The sequence below is a fragment of the Sceloporus occidentalis genome, unplaced genomic scaffold (genome assembly GCF_023333645.1).
Source record: "Sceloporus occidentalis isolate IW3139 unplaced genomic scaffold, rSceOcc1.0.p SCAF_1, whole genome shotgun sequence".
Lineage (NCBI taxonomy): Eukaryota > Metazoa > Chordata > Lepidosauria > Squamata > Phrynosomatidae > Sceloporus > Sceloporus occidentalis.
Genome location: NW_028316981.1, coordinates 31,621,075 through 31,636,288, shown reverse-complemented (window position 1 = coordinate 31,636,288; position 15,214 = coordinate 31,621,075). Strand labels below are relative to the sequence as shown.

Here is a 15,214-nt window from a genome sequence, read left to right as displayed (position 1 = left end):
ATTTCCCCACTTCCAAAATCTGGGTCAGTGTACTTGAAGAACTCTGGTTTCCCAGTTTCAAAGAACTCAAGTGAATGTCATAAAGCCTTTTTTCCCTTCATGGGAGGCTACCAGAAATGCAGAAAAGCCAATTGCCTCCCTGAACCCTCTAGACTCTATGGAGATGGGGTGCCTATGAACTCATGTTAATATCACAAACTCCTTTCTACCTTACCACACGATCACATATGACAGGTAATCTAATGCTTACAGAAGGCTAAAATACTTTAGACACACCATTAGGTATCGTAACCTCTATCTTGAGCCTAAACTATGATCCTTGCTGGTTGAATTCAAGATATAGCCGTGTTAGTCTACAGAATTAGTATGTAGGGAGACCTTGTAGCACCTTTGAGACTAACTGAAGAAGTAGTCTCAAAGATGCTACAAGGTCTACATATGATCCTTGCTGTTCATCTCAGAAACGGTCTTAAGGAGACACTCAAACCTGCTTCACATTGCATTCATTTGCAGACAGAAGCTAAGTCCCCTCCTTCAGACATTCTTGGTTGTCATTATGAAGCAGAAACATACTGTGCATAAAGACATCCTAATTATTTTATTGCTTTGTTTAAGTCACATCTTGTTTATTCAACAAGTTAATTTCCTGGTCATGAAGCAAAAGCACAACTTTTTTCTTATAAATAGTATAAATTATTTTATTTACAGAAACTTGTTACAAAACAAATAGACTATATATTTATCTTCTTTTTTAAATATCCAAAGTAATTTTTTTCTACCCCATGACATTTGTTCATGTACTATACAGCAGCCAACACAAAAGTTCAGCTCTGAGCAGATGCTCTTGAATATGTATACAAATTATCAAACTATTCACACATTTTACACAGGAGATTGCTTCCCCACCCCTCTCTGTGGAGCCAGGCTCAACTCCAAAAACAAGAAGCTTCCATGGCCTACATTCTCATTGACATTATGTAGTGCTCATTAAAAAATAACAACAATAATAATAATAATCACCTTTCATAAAAAGTAAGATATTTTGCACAAAGCAGTTAAAATAACAGGTTTTCTGCTGAAGGAAAGCAAAACAATCTTTTCAAGTCCAATCCCCTTCACCATACAATTCCCCATTACCCAAGAGACAAACAGAAACAAAAGAATCCTTGGCAATAGTAACTCTTGCCGGAAGACGACTTACCGGAAGATGATGGGTTGAAATCACACTAGGAACACAAGCTTACTGCGAACCTCTCCCATTCCTCACTTGAATGAACAGAAAATTGTGCCTTTGCAGAACCCTGTTCATTTTTCATGAAGTTTATAGACAGAGGTTGTTGGTGGCTAGTGTTGGTAGTCTGCAAAATTGCTTTTGAGAGGTAACTTTTTTCCTCCATAATACAAAATAATGATAACATTCTGTATCTAAAGTTCTAGCTGACAGCAACAGAGGAACAGTTATTCAATTTTTTTCACTGAATATATCTCCAGAACCTTTGGCATTATTTATGAACTGGGGACTTGCTTCAGACTGATCTACTGCTTTGCTTTGCTTTACTTTTTATTATTCCCATGCATCCTCTCTCCCTCATTATTGGAAAGTCATATGTAGGTGGGAAAAGCAAGCTCCATTATTTTAATTCAACAGAACATTCAAGTCTTTAAAGGAGAAGCTGTCTAAAAAACAGTCCAAGCTTAAAATCTAGATATATAAATCAGGCACTTTCAGTTTTTCCATTAGTCTGAAACCATGTAAAGACTCACACAAAGGTGCACGCATGTGGGCACACACACAAACACACACGCATACACACACAAACGAATGCCAAAAAGAAAGAAAAAAAAGCAGTGTGTCACAACTAAAGGTTGTCTTTTGGGACTCAGGCAACTGTAAGCAATGTTGTGTATACCAGAGCAGGCTAACAGTATGCAACCAAATGCCCCACAGCCTTGCCACTTAGAGGAGTGGCACCTGTGGGCACAGGGCTGCAACGTCGGAGCCTTCCTTTGTATCCAGCAACTCCCAAGACATTAAAAAAGGGACACAGCTTTCCCCACTTCCCAAAGCAGAGACATCCCTTAAAAACTGTAAATAGGCATGTTAGCTATTGGCTTGGCAGTGAACCACTTCAAATGATAAAAAAGGGTATTTGCTTTTTTTTCTTTTTAATTAATAAATACTAGATGATTTTCAATTGTACCAAAACTGGATATAAGAAAAAAAGACCTGTGCAAAAATACATATTTAAATATGTACAATCAATTAACAAAATATGTCTTCTGAAATAGGGATACTTCAATATTTATAATAGAACAAGAAATTCCAAAATAAAGATACAAAAGTATGGGTTTCATTATTTCATATAATTCTTTGTTCATCATTGCAACATTTTTTTTAGGTTAAGAAAACTGCAGGAGTCATAATGAGAAGCTGGAAAGACTATAAAAACTGTATCTTAAATTAATACCAAAATCTTTCTAAGAAACAACCCAGCCACTGCAAATCTTGCAAGATAAATTAAATTTGAAATTTCCTTAATTATATACAGTAAGAATGTTGTCAGACATTAAAAGCTTCAAAAACAATAATTCCATTTATTACTAAGCTCCCCAAATGGAATATTGTTTGTATAATAGTTAAGCAAGTCTACACTGTGAGGGCAGGCATAAATTAAGACGTCCTCTAGTTCTATTCATGGCAAATTTTAAAATTATAAGCCATTACAGACAAGTACAGAACACAATTCCTCCCTGGAATGTCTTTTACATACCTGCTTCCACCACAGAATGCACCATCTGGGCTTTGTGCAAGAGCATGGCTGTGTTTCTATGAATTTCCCATCCTTTCAACATGGCTTTGTAATGCAGACATTCACAGTGGGAATTGGGTCCAAGGCTTCAACCCATTTAAATTAAACACAGTGGTTAACTACTAGATTTTCCATAGAGATCTACATGTCTTTCAAGGAGCCTGGGACTTGCTGTGATCTTTTCAGAGCATTTTATTTATAAAACAAACACGTTTTTGAGTACTTAAAGCCACTAAAGTTTTAACTTATGAAAAATTTGTTGACCTTCAAAGGTAAATCTATCAAAACCAAATTGCACTTGTGATTGAAAATACCCAACACATGGGATGGCGCCTGTGTTGATTTTCTCTCTGCAGGAGCAGATGCATTACTTTGGTTGTACCCTCCCACTCCCCAAATAAGCCAATTAACAATTGGTTTTAAAATTTTACAGAATCATCTATAAACTGAGGGGTTCGCTTAAAACTTCCCCGCCCCCCAGTATGCAATCATTTTAAATATTTGCATAATCATCACCATTGAAAGTACTTTTTTTTTCCTTTTCTTAAAAACAACACATGATCTTTTGTAATTTCAAGGCTTTAGAGTTGTCTGCATAGAGTCTTGTTGCTTCACGGTGTTTTAGTAATTCAGTAGCAAATTTCACGTCGATTTGGAAACGTCAATAGTTAAAATTCAACAAACAAAAAACCCCAAGGAGTTGCTGCTCGTGGTGGCTTTAGGATCCCTGATGTGCAATTTGCCACCATTGTAGGGAGAAAGGCTGGGCTGCATCAACAAGGTAGGCTCAGATTGTCTAATCTCAGCAAGATCTGGTGGCCCTTTTAAGGCAGAAGTCTACAGGCACATCCTTTGAGAGCTACTCCTGCATGAGCGCTGTTGATGTGATTCAGACAACCACTCTTCTTCCTCAGATAGTTAACCTTTTGGCCACATGATTACCAAGGGCTTGGAGGGGCTGAACCAAGCCCATAGCTAGCTGGTGTCCTCCATCTTGCCTCAGTTGATTGCTGCACAAATAAACTCACTGGGGAGGAAATGGCTGTCTGAACTCACAATCCAACACACTCCATTAAATGGATTGCAGGTGGTTTTTTAATACATATATATTTGCACTAGGAAAGCTCCTCATGGATTATACCCTATGGTTTGTTTGGATTTATACTTTTTGCTCTTTCCTTCATATAAAAGGTTTTAACATTCTATGTTGTATTTCAAGATTCACTACTGCTGGAAATAACCAGATCAAAGGATAATATTAAAGCCCTTCTAAGTTTTGATCCCTCCCCTAAAAAGTTTCTTGTGGGGTTAAAATCTAGAATCAGATAACATGTTTAAAAACACTCCCCTATTGTGTTCAGGATGGCGACACAACGGGTTCAATATAACACTGAGCTCAGAATTTGAACTGGCACTTAATGCAGTCATCAGAAAAAATCTGAACATGGGAGTTTAGAAATTGGTATATAGTATCAACGTACTGCAAAGTATTTCTAGGGAGGAAAAAAAAGAATCACTGAGAATTCAGTGTCTTACACTTTGTTTCAGTTTTGTACATTTATGTTTCAGTTTTTTATCCTCCGTGCCCACCTGAAAAGGTTGGATGCTACAACCGACTTCAATTGGCATTTTCTAGTTTCTCCTCCACTTACTCCAAACAACAAAGGCTTATGGCATACAGTATAGGTCAAGAAATGTTTTCTTTGGGAATAGTTTTAGAGGTCATTCACCATCCTGAATTTGAAAGTGGTTGATGTACATTTTAAAATTAAAGCAATTTTGTTTAAAATCAAGCAGGCACAGCCCTCCTCCAAACAATGCCACTGGCAGCCTCCGTTCATTTCCATGGGACTTTCAGAGGGCCCTCCCTCCCCAGGCTCCCCTGGAATGAACAAAGGATTTTAAGCAGCTATGCTTGGTGGGTGCTGCCCATACAATTATTCTGTACCATGTTATTTTTTTTCCTTTAAATTAAAACTTGCTTTTCTTTTTGGGTGATGGCCACATCACTCGGGGGGGGGGGGGGGAAGGGGGGAGAGCATGTGTTTGTTTTTTAGAACTCCTGACAGCTTCTTATCCCAAATCATTTTTATCCCCAAATGCTGGGTAAATTGTTTCTAAATTGTGCTATTTTTGCATTCCAATCAAGGAACATTACTATAAACACTAAAGCCATATTCCCTTCTTGAGGGCTTCTTTTTTTTTATTGTGCCTAACACATTGTGCCCCCTTCTTGAGGGTTTTTTTCATTGGACAGTGCCAAAATGGCAGTTAGTTATGCCTATGACACCATTAGAAGAAAAGAAAAACAAGTCCACAGTAATGTTCTTCCCCAAACTTTGCTTAGCCCAACCAATCTAGACCAAATAGTGGCAAGATGATGTATTCCTGTAAGTAAAAATCTGACAGGGATTTGTAGCAAGATGTCCAGACCACGGGTAACACTGATAGGAACAATCCTGTGGCTGGACAGCAATCTAGTGTCCATTTCCAAGCTTCACTGCTACAGACATGGCTTCAGGGAAACTCCTTGATTGGGTGACAGTCCAGTAGATTTCCACACCTGAGGACCGCGGGAAGCTGGGAGAACTCAAAAAGGCATCTTGGAGTCCAGAATTTCCAGATGGAGTTTTTTTTCCACGTGTAGTGAAAATAATCCAGTTCTATCACGGTACTGTCAACTGTTAGGGACGAGCCTTTGGCTTTTACACAAATGGAGGGAAAGGAAAAAAGAAACAGATAAATAAATAAATACATGAAGAGGTTCAGCCATACTCTGTGATCTAATCTTGGATACTAAACATATAATTTAGCAAAATCCAGTGACACTTGTAACAGCCAAACCCTTTGTTTAGGAGAGTGAACTGTTTTATTCCCATTAGATTACCATCAATAATATTTTTAGAGAGTTCTGTGTTGCAAGGCCTAAATACCCTGAAGGCCTCAGATTCTATCTGATCTTGAACACTTAGCAGGGTCAGCCCTGGTTAGTACCTGGATGGTAGGCCACCAATGAACACCAGGTGCTATAGACTATATTTCAGCAACTGGCAAAACCACCTCTGAGTACATCTTGCCTAAGAATACCCTATGAAATTCATGGGATCACCATAAAGTGACAGGTAACTTGAAGGCACAAAAAGCAGAAAGAAACCCTCTGACCTGTTCTTTAACAAAGTCCTAATGGCCTCTAAAAGATTAATAAGCTTACTGAAGAATAGCATGACTATATTCCATTGACGAATCTTACCCACTGGCCTAGAAGCCATCGTCCATTAGTTCATTTTTACTGTTTTCCAAACTAATCATCAGCAACATTTTTGCTTTTGACAAGTAGACTATATGTGGTTGTTAAATTTAAATGCATGATATATTTAGATAACACACACCTGAGTTGATTTCAGAGACACATCTGACCTGTTTTAAACTGCTGGTGTTTGATTCAGAGCCCATGGATTATCTGCTGCTGGCTGAGAGAACAAAAAAATCCACAGGTACACAGCTATCTTTGCCTTTCCTGAGTTGATTGGAGGGAAGCCCTGCAGGATATGCTCTTAATCCCTAACAGAACATGCTATTTCCTACTCAATCCCAATCTCAAAAGTTGGAACAGAATGAATTATGAAATGCAACCACATTCATTGTGAAAGAAAGGTTGTGAAAGAACAGTTGCATTTTAATTTCCCAAAAGTCCTCCAACACATAATAGAGACAATCAAGATACCCATCATCATTTTTTCAAGCAAGACAAATATAAATATGAGCAGCATTTAGAACAGGAATTGTCCAGCAATAACAAATTCATCTGTATATAGATTGACTTGAGAGCCAGTGTAGTGTAATGGTTTGAGTGTTGGGCTACAATTCTGGAGCCCAAGTTTCAATTCGCAATTCTGCCAGGAAACCCATAGGGTGACCTTGGCAAGTCACATGCTCTCAGACTCAGGGGAAGGCAATGGCAAACCTCCTCTGAACAAATCTTGCCAAGAAAACCCCATGATAGGGTTGTGTTAGGATCGCCATAAGTTGAAAACAACTTGAAGGCACACAACAGCAATAACAATGGGTTTGACTTAAATAAAATTTCATACCTGATGAAGGACAGAATTGTTCATCAGTCCTTGTGTCCCTGGGATTGCACCAGTGTGTTTTGTGTGAATGTTGTTCACTGGTGGCAATTTGGCAACCTTGTTTGCTTTGCTGCTGCTGTTTATGCTGCTTGAACCAGGCGAGCACTTTCTTTTCTTTCCTATTAATTTATCTAGGGAAGGATGTGAATGTGAAAACCCGCTGTGCGAGTTAACACTCAGTTCACTGGACTGGTGAATGAACGGCCCCAATGAGAGGGTGGAATCGCCACTGTTCACCATCACGCTCATTCTTTTAATCGATTCTGCAGGGCTCCCACTTGGAGGGCCCCTCCCTGATTGGTCATGTTTGAGGCTAACAGAGTTAGCTTTACTAGTCATACAATTGAGGCCAACACTGTGGGATGAAGACATCACAGGTGAGTGATAAGAAGCCCCAGAGTTTCCAGAGTTAACCACACAGTTTTTCCTAAAGGACTCTGTGGAATGAGAAGAAGGTGCTGGCAGCGCAGAACTGTTTTTACGTTTCTTTCCTGAGCTGCCGCTACTGCTGTTGCTACTGGTACTGTTACAGTTGGTGCTGCTAGCGGAAGGTTCCTTAGGCTTAAAAGACTTGCTGGATTTTAATTTCTGAGGTTTGCTGGACAGAGGTGAAGGTACTGAGGAAAGCACTGGAGGTGTCGAAGGGGACGTAGACACTTGTCTTGATTGCATACTGCAGGCAGGTTCTGCTGCACCAAAACTAGCAGGGTTGGCATTTAGCGTAGTCCCATGAGATGGTACTGATTTACCACTAAGAGATAAACAGGAAGGAGACACAAGTACTGGTGGAGACATAGCTGTGGTGGGTTGGTGGAAACCTGTTGTGCTGGCACCGTATTGGGACACAGGCGTTGAGCTTGTCCGGTGTGGAGCACGTACAGATGCACTGTTACTTGTTGCTGGAGGAATTTTCCTGGAGGGCAAGGGGAGAAAAAGAGTGCCGTTTGCAGATAATTATGTTATGAAGCCAAATATCTTAACTACAAGGCCCTAAGAAGAAACACAGGATGCATTCACATAAACAAAGCTCTTTCTCTAAGCAACCCCTCAGGGCCAGCTAAGGATCCCTGGCAGAGCAACGTAGCTTATCTGTGCTTTCCTCTTTTCAGGGTGCCAGAATCCTTGATAAATATCCTATGTCCTGAGGTTTGAAGCTACCAAATAGCATTCAGGTCTTTCCGAATCAGCTCCTTTCTATCAATTGCTTGTTGTAGGGAATTCTGATATGTTTTCAGGTTGAAAAGAAATGGACAAGAAACAATTCTAGAAAATAAACAATTTAACACCTAGGTCTCGTAGAAACAACCGCAATACCAGATATGGATCCCACAAAATCATGGATAATTTCAGTTCTTTCAAAAATGTTTGGTTGCTCTCTTGACCAGCAAATGAAAGCAAATTTTCCTTGCTCACCCTTTGAGTATGTGAGCAACAACATTTGACAATGAGACACACTGAAATCTCTTCAGTTTCTACTTACTTCCACATCTGTGAGTTAAGATGCTTGTCCACCATGACGTTAAGTGCACATCGGATATGGTTCCATCGTCTGTCAAACACGTAGTAACCTCTTCCAATTTGTCGACTACCAAATGTGCAAAACTGGGGGATGAGGGGGAGGAACATTCATTTTAGTGATTTTCTTAATTGAAAGCAGCATTTCAGCAAATATAAATGAATCAAAGGTAAACATGATAGTTGAAAAAAAACAAAAACAAACCCCAAATGCATTGACAAAGTCATAAGCCTGATTATGTGTCATTATAATACAAGAAAGAACACCCATTTGTAGCATGCAGGGCACATGTGCCTCTGTATCAGTGCAACTAGCCTGCTATTTCATTTTCGATCTGTTTACTAGAGCTTGGTAGCTTCTGTTGTCATACTACAGCAACCATGACCAATCCCAATGCTCTGTAATTAGAAACGTATTTTAAATCCAAATCCATAGGTGCATTTTGTTGTTTCTCCTTCTACACAATAAAATTAATCTGTAATCACAAATTTAGAAAACAAAGCCATCTCTCAGAAAATTCAACTAGGAACATACAGCAGCTGGTTGAGGATGATGATCTGAATAAAGACAATCCAGTTTTTCAAGTGGCTCTTCTTTTTCATCACATTCTCCCTCATCACTGGATAACCGAGATGCTGGCTCAGTGGCAGGCAGGGGAGCCTGTGGAGATTCATGGACTGACAGAGACTCACTAGGGGCATTCCCACTCTGTTGGGCTGGACAGCCTGGAGGCCTTCATAAGAGGAATCAACAAATAAAAGTGAAAAATTGCAGGCCAATATACAATGTTGCTTAAATATACCATTAAATGCATTTTTGCACACATCCTTCTATCATACCGAAAATCTTTCATAGACAATTGAATATGGCAGTGTACTATGGTTTTATTTGTGCAACATGAAATTCACAGAAAATGAGCTAACAAGAGCAAATTAAACCAACACCAGTCAGAAATAAACATGGTTTTACTAGGTTCAAGACAAGTACTCAGTCAAGACAACCTTTCATAAAAAAGTGTAGTACAGAAAGAGAGAGATCTCTCGTTTTATAAGACAAAGGCAACAGTCACACTGATTAAGAGAGAACTAGCACCAAGGCAATGGTCAGAGCATTAGACCTAGACACCTATGTTTGCATCCCAACTTATCTCAATAGACAACCTTGGATCAGTCACTCATTCTCGGGCTAACCTACCTGAGAAGATTATTACAAGGCTAAATGAAAAGGGAGACTATGTATGCTCCCTTGCCTTGAGCTCCATGGATAAAAGGTGACATTAAAGTGAAACAATCAAGTGAACAAGATAAAATCCCATTCCCAACCCAAACTCTTTCACAACAGTGCTAACAGGGACTGATGCTGTAGTTTCTCTAACCATTTCTTTTCAAGCAAAATTTGTAAAGTGGTAAAGATTAGAGAGGCCAGGATTCAAACTCAAAAATATAACACCTTCTCTGCCTGCCTCCCTGCCTCAAAGGTCTATGGTACATATAAGCCAGGTCTATGTACACTGCCCTACATTTCTTGAAAAAACACTGGAATAATGAACTAAGTAATAAGGAAAAGGGCCAGAGTGAAAGAAGTATGTATTGTCCAAAATCTGAAAAATCTGAAAAAACACAAACAAATATCTTCTAAATTATGTTAACACTTTTTGAGATAAAAAGGCTGGCAAATTTTAATATTCGTTTTTACAATTTAAAAAAATAACCTACAAGAGGTTCTACATTATGTAGAAAATAGGTGAAAAAAATCTTATCAATCAGCTATAAACTGGAAAATACTTAAGCCTCTCACAACTATGATCCTTTCTTCCTTAGCACAATTACTAACAGTCTTTCCTCAAATTTCTTTTAAGCAAGTTGCACAAAAGGGCAACTACAGTGTGTTTATTGCTGAAAAAAATCCAAAAGAAAGCTGACTGCACAAAGTATTTTACTCCTTTATGTGGTCATTTCTGGTCCATAATTCAGAACATACTAGATAGAATGATGACCAAGCTCTTGTCAATATTTTCAATCTTCAGCCTGTGCTATATTAATGCACTCATGTTTTCCAGTTGTAGAATAGGTCACAATGACCTGTATCTAATCAGCATGTTTATATATTACATCCAATATTGTAGATAGCATGCTTCTCAATGAACACAAAAAGAACAGTACTTTTGCACCTATATCCCGCTTGTGGGCTTCCCATAGATAACTGCTTCACCACTGTGCGACTAGAACACTGGACTAGATAGACCTTTGATCTGATTCAATATGGCTCTTATGTTCTTATTCATTTTGAAAACATCTAAGTGTTAATTACACTTTATTGACCTGTTATTCTGCCAAGTGTAACAAGCAAGTCAGCTCAGATCTAACAAGGGCTTTGTGGGAATGCCTGACCCCAGGAACCAAGCGTGGGCCTGGTCAGTACATGGTTGGGAGGCAGTTGGGAATCTGAGGGTTATAAAATAATCTCACTGCATCGCAAAAGTGCAAATTTCACTTTTCAATTAGACCATCAACTAAAGAATGATAACAGCTACAAAACACTTTGTTTGCTGTATGTAATTATCTCCAGAGGGATGATAATGTTGAAATAAGGACCAATGCAAGTAGTGGTAGCAAAAGCACTATCAGTGGAAGAGTTGGTGCTACTTGACAGACTAGACAAACATTTTCACAACTCATGATGCAAAATGTCATTCTTCGCTTGTGTTTGTTTACCAGAATTCTAATATTCAGATTGTATTTACCTTGGAAGACTGGGGGTATGAGGTTTGGGTTTATTAGGTACTAAAGGCTTTGATTCTGTAGGAATAACTCCATGAGAATTTTGGTGCAGCTCCTGGGAAGTTCTTGAAGGTGAGGGATGTGGTTCCCTGAGAGGGGGCATCTGCTGATGATGATCCAAATGGCGGAGTAATTCTTTTTCCCTGGTTTTGCTTTTGTGCTCAGCGAGTAATAAATCAAATCGCTTTCTCCGACCCTGCACAGCTCTCCGTTGAGTTAGGGAATGTGTCTGTAAATCAATGAACTGAGATTACTCCAAGTTGAAGAGAGATTGTAGAAAATAATCATTCAGTACCTACAAAGGCCTGGAAGTCTTATGAGGCCAGGGGCAAAACCAAGGCATGTAATGTAGCTTCTTACAAAGTGCTTTAGGTCAAACTGGAATTTGGAGTTAATGCTAGAAGGAAGAAGGAACTGACCAGGGAGGAACTCCTGTCTAATCCTCAGAGTTCAGGATTGGACTGAAGAAAGAATAATGCGGACATGGAAACAGAGACTTTAATGCCTATTAGAGTGCCATCTATCCAAAATATGTGAACTGGCCTGCAGTGACACACCACATGTTAAACTATCAGAAAAGACCTGTGAAGGGCATGTGCTATCCTTGCTTCTGACATTTGACAGCTATTAAAAGGGAGCATTCAGTTCATAAAATACTATCCCAGTGGAGCTTTTTTCCATGATAAATCAAATTTAGTACATCTGGTATTAGCTATATGTACTACAAGACTAGCCAAGAATTAATATTCCATCATGTTTCCAAATTCCTAAAAGTTGTGAAATTCCTAAAACCAGGACTCAGTCAACAGAATTATTTTAACAGCATAATTTAATGTCATTAATACCCCTTTAGGCACACACTTTGCAAATACATTAAATTGGCTGGTGCTCCCTCTGCTGACAAAACAGCAGTCATGCACAGTCATGGAAGGGTTATTTTGTTCTTCTGCTTGTTGTTGTTAGCTGCCCTCGAGTCGCTTCCGACTCATGGCAACCCTATCCTCCACTGCCTTGCCCAGATCCTGCAAGCCCCTGCCCATAACCCCCCTGATTGAGTCTGTCTGGTTTGTGGTCTTCCTCTCTTTCTTCTACCCTCAACCTTTCCTAGCACTAATGTTTTTTCTAGTGATCTGTGCCTTCTCATTATGTGGCCAAAGTATGATAGTCTCAACTTGATCATTTTAGCTTCCAAGGAAAGCCCTGGTCTGATCTGTTCAAGAACCCATTTGGTTTGCTTTCTTGGCTGTCCATGGTATCCTAAGTACTCTTCTCCAGGACCACATTTCAAATGAGTTGATTTTCTTTCTGTCTGCTTCCTTCACTGTCCAGCTCTCACATCCATATATGGTACAGTTAAAAATACTATAAAGTTAAAAGGCAATATGCATGAAGCATACTATTCAATCCTAGTCACAATTTCTTAGTTGTACATTATCTCACATAATAAATGAGAAAAAAAATGTCTGGTAAGTTGGCTGAGGCCATATTTAGATATAAGATTATTTCCCAAATTACCTAAATTATTCTCATTTCATATTTTGTTTTATAATAGAAATCCCCATATCAGAATTGCTTGTGTGCTTGCCCTTGTTTTTCCATTTCAAGGAAACCATACCTAAATAAAATTGTTATTACATTACGTCTCTTGGCTGCCCCAATCTTTTCAAAGAGAGAGACAGTGAGATAAGAGAACATTTGTGGTGTTCCACCTGGGCTCTCAATAGCCCCCCAAAAGAAGCACATGCACAGTCTGAATACACTTTAATGAAAATTTTGAATTTCTTGTTGCTACCAGGAGATTTTGCTGCCCTTCTTATTAGCTTCTATTTAACCATATCATATGTTGCTTTTGGGGTTGTTTGGGTGAATTTTTGACTTCTCTGTCCTGATATTTTTTTTAAAAAATTGTTCATCAGGAAAGCATCCTACCTTGCATGTCAAAGACCTAGTACAGGGTTTCTTGGTTTCTAAGTCAATGACGCCACAATAGATATCAGGGTCAAATTCTCTCTCTGTGAAAGGCAAAAAAGGAACACAATTATAATATACAGTCTGTTAAAAAAACATAATACATTATTATTATTATTATTATAGTTTATTTTTATAGTACTGTAAATGTACACAGCGCTGTACATACAAATGATCAAATTAATAAAAATGAAACCTGCCAACGGCGTACAATCTACAAAATATGTATAAAACAATAGGTAATAATATAAAATAGAATTGGTTAAATAAGTAGGCAACAATTAAAAACAACATTTACTATCCAATGAAATATCAGATAGATAATTACACAGTGCCTGGGAACGCTTCCGTGAACAAGATATATCTATTGGCAGGTGTAACTAAACTCAAAATTGCTTTCAAATGTGAAATATGGAGGTCTTATTATCTTTCCATTAAAAAATAGCCAATAGTGCACTTGGTTTCCACTCCCACTTGCAGACCTCTGTACACTTTGAAAGCCTGCTCTGGATGCTGCAAAACTCTCTGGAACAGGTTTTTGGAATCTTAGAGGGCTATACCAGGACGTTGGGAAGAAAGTTCTGAATCCATTGGTGTCCGATGCAGAATCATGCTATTGGATCTTGGGCATAAGAATGATTATAATTACATGGGCACTGTACTATAGTTTCAAATAATATTTAAGTTCAGTGTGAGTCTGTTACACCCCTGGCTCTGACAAATATAGAAAATGAAGGCAGCAGGTATAACATTTGGATATAAAATGGTTTTTTGTTTCATCTTTGTATGTCTACGACTGGCAAAATCTGAAGAATGTATTCCACAAAAAGTTTCAGTGACCCAAAGAAACCTCTGAATACATAGATAACACAATGGATTGTGTGATTTTCTTCAATTCTGAACAGAGCACTCCCAGAGTCAAAGCAGTAAGGCAACATTCAGAGCTTGTCACATCAAAGCTTTGAAATTAAAAACCACAGAGCAAAATCAAATGATGTGTGCTGTTTTTAGGCTACTTCTTGCATGAGGAAAATGATTTTATACCTCTGCATTAATCAACCAGGATTAAACTTTGTTTATCCCCTTATGCTCTTCAGGATCTACATGAAGATCCTGGGTGATGTCATTAGGAGTTCTGGGGTGAGATACCATCAGTATGGAGATGATATTCAGATCTTCTTTTCCTTGTTGTTGGTGGTGCTGGGGCTGCTCAGGTGCTAAACTGCTCCCTGGATGCTAGACTAGATTAGGCCAATAAAGGTGAATGCTTTTCTGAAGATGCCAACCACAGATGCTGGCGAAACGTCAGGAAGAAAAGCTTCTAGAACATGGCCACACAGCCCAAAAAACCCATAAAAAACCAAAGGTGAATGCTGACAAGATGGAGACTCTGCTAACTGGTGGTTCATAGATCTGGGAATTGGGTAAGCAATGTGCCCTGGATTAGGCTAAACTCCTCTGACTGAAGGAACAGTGCCCAACTTGGGAACATTTTTTATAACTTAACCTTGAGACCCAATTGGACTATGTGGTTTGAAGTGAGTGGGACCAGTTTTGACAGGTCTGCCAGCTACAGTCATTCCTGGATAGGGGCAACTTCATCACATATTAGTAACCTCCTGGTTAAACTACTGCAATGGACTGTGCCGGGCTGCCCTCTTAAGACGACACAGAAGATGTAGTTACTGCAAAATGCAGCAGTTACAAAACCTACAGAAGCAGATCATATAACACTTGTTCTGAAGAAACTGCACTGGCTACTATATGTTTCTGGTCTAAATTCAAGGTGCTGGTAATAACATTTAAAGCCCTAAACAGTTTGGGACTTCAGTATTTGAAAGAGTACTTCTGCATATGCCTGCCTGCCTGCCTGCCTGCCTGCCTGCCTGAAGATTGAGACCTGCTGGAGAGGCTCTCCTTTGTGTGTCCCATCAGTGGAAGCAATAAACTGTTTGAGGACATGGGGGAGGGCCTTTTCAGCTGTAGCACTCCAGTTGTAGAATGCCCTCC

General features: G+C 39.1%; 1 protein-coding gene across 1 annotated transcript in view; it reads right to left on the bottom strand.

Annotated features, from left to right (window-relative positions):
* Positions 1-581: 581 nt before the first annotated feature.
* The window catches only part of LOC149321290 (ataxin-7-like), a 129,528-nt gene continuing 114,895 nt past the window's right edge, over positions 582-15,214 (bottom strand). Inside the window, exons 9-14 of the mRNA XM_089518989.1 lie at positions 13,166-13,248; positions 11,200-11,465; positions 8,991-9,189; positions 8,421-8,542; positions 6,902-7,853; positions 582-5,512 (exon numbers count right to left, since the gene is read on the bottom strand). Of these exons, the coding sequence (XP_089375115.1) occupies positions 5,495-5,512; positions 6,902-7,853; positions 8,421-8,542; positions 8,991-9,189; positions 11,200-11,465; positions 13,166-13,248 (1,640 nt within the window). The 3' untranslated portion in view covers positions 582-5,494. The remainder of the gene's footprint in view (positions 5,513-6,901; positions 7,854-8,420; positions 8,543-8,990; positions 9,190-11,199; positions 11,466-13,165; positions 13,249-15,214) is intronic.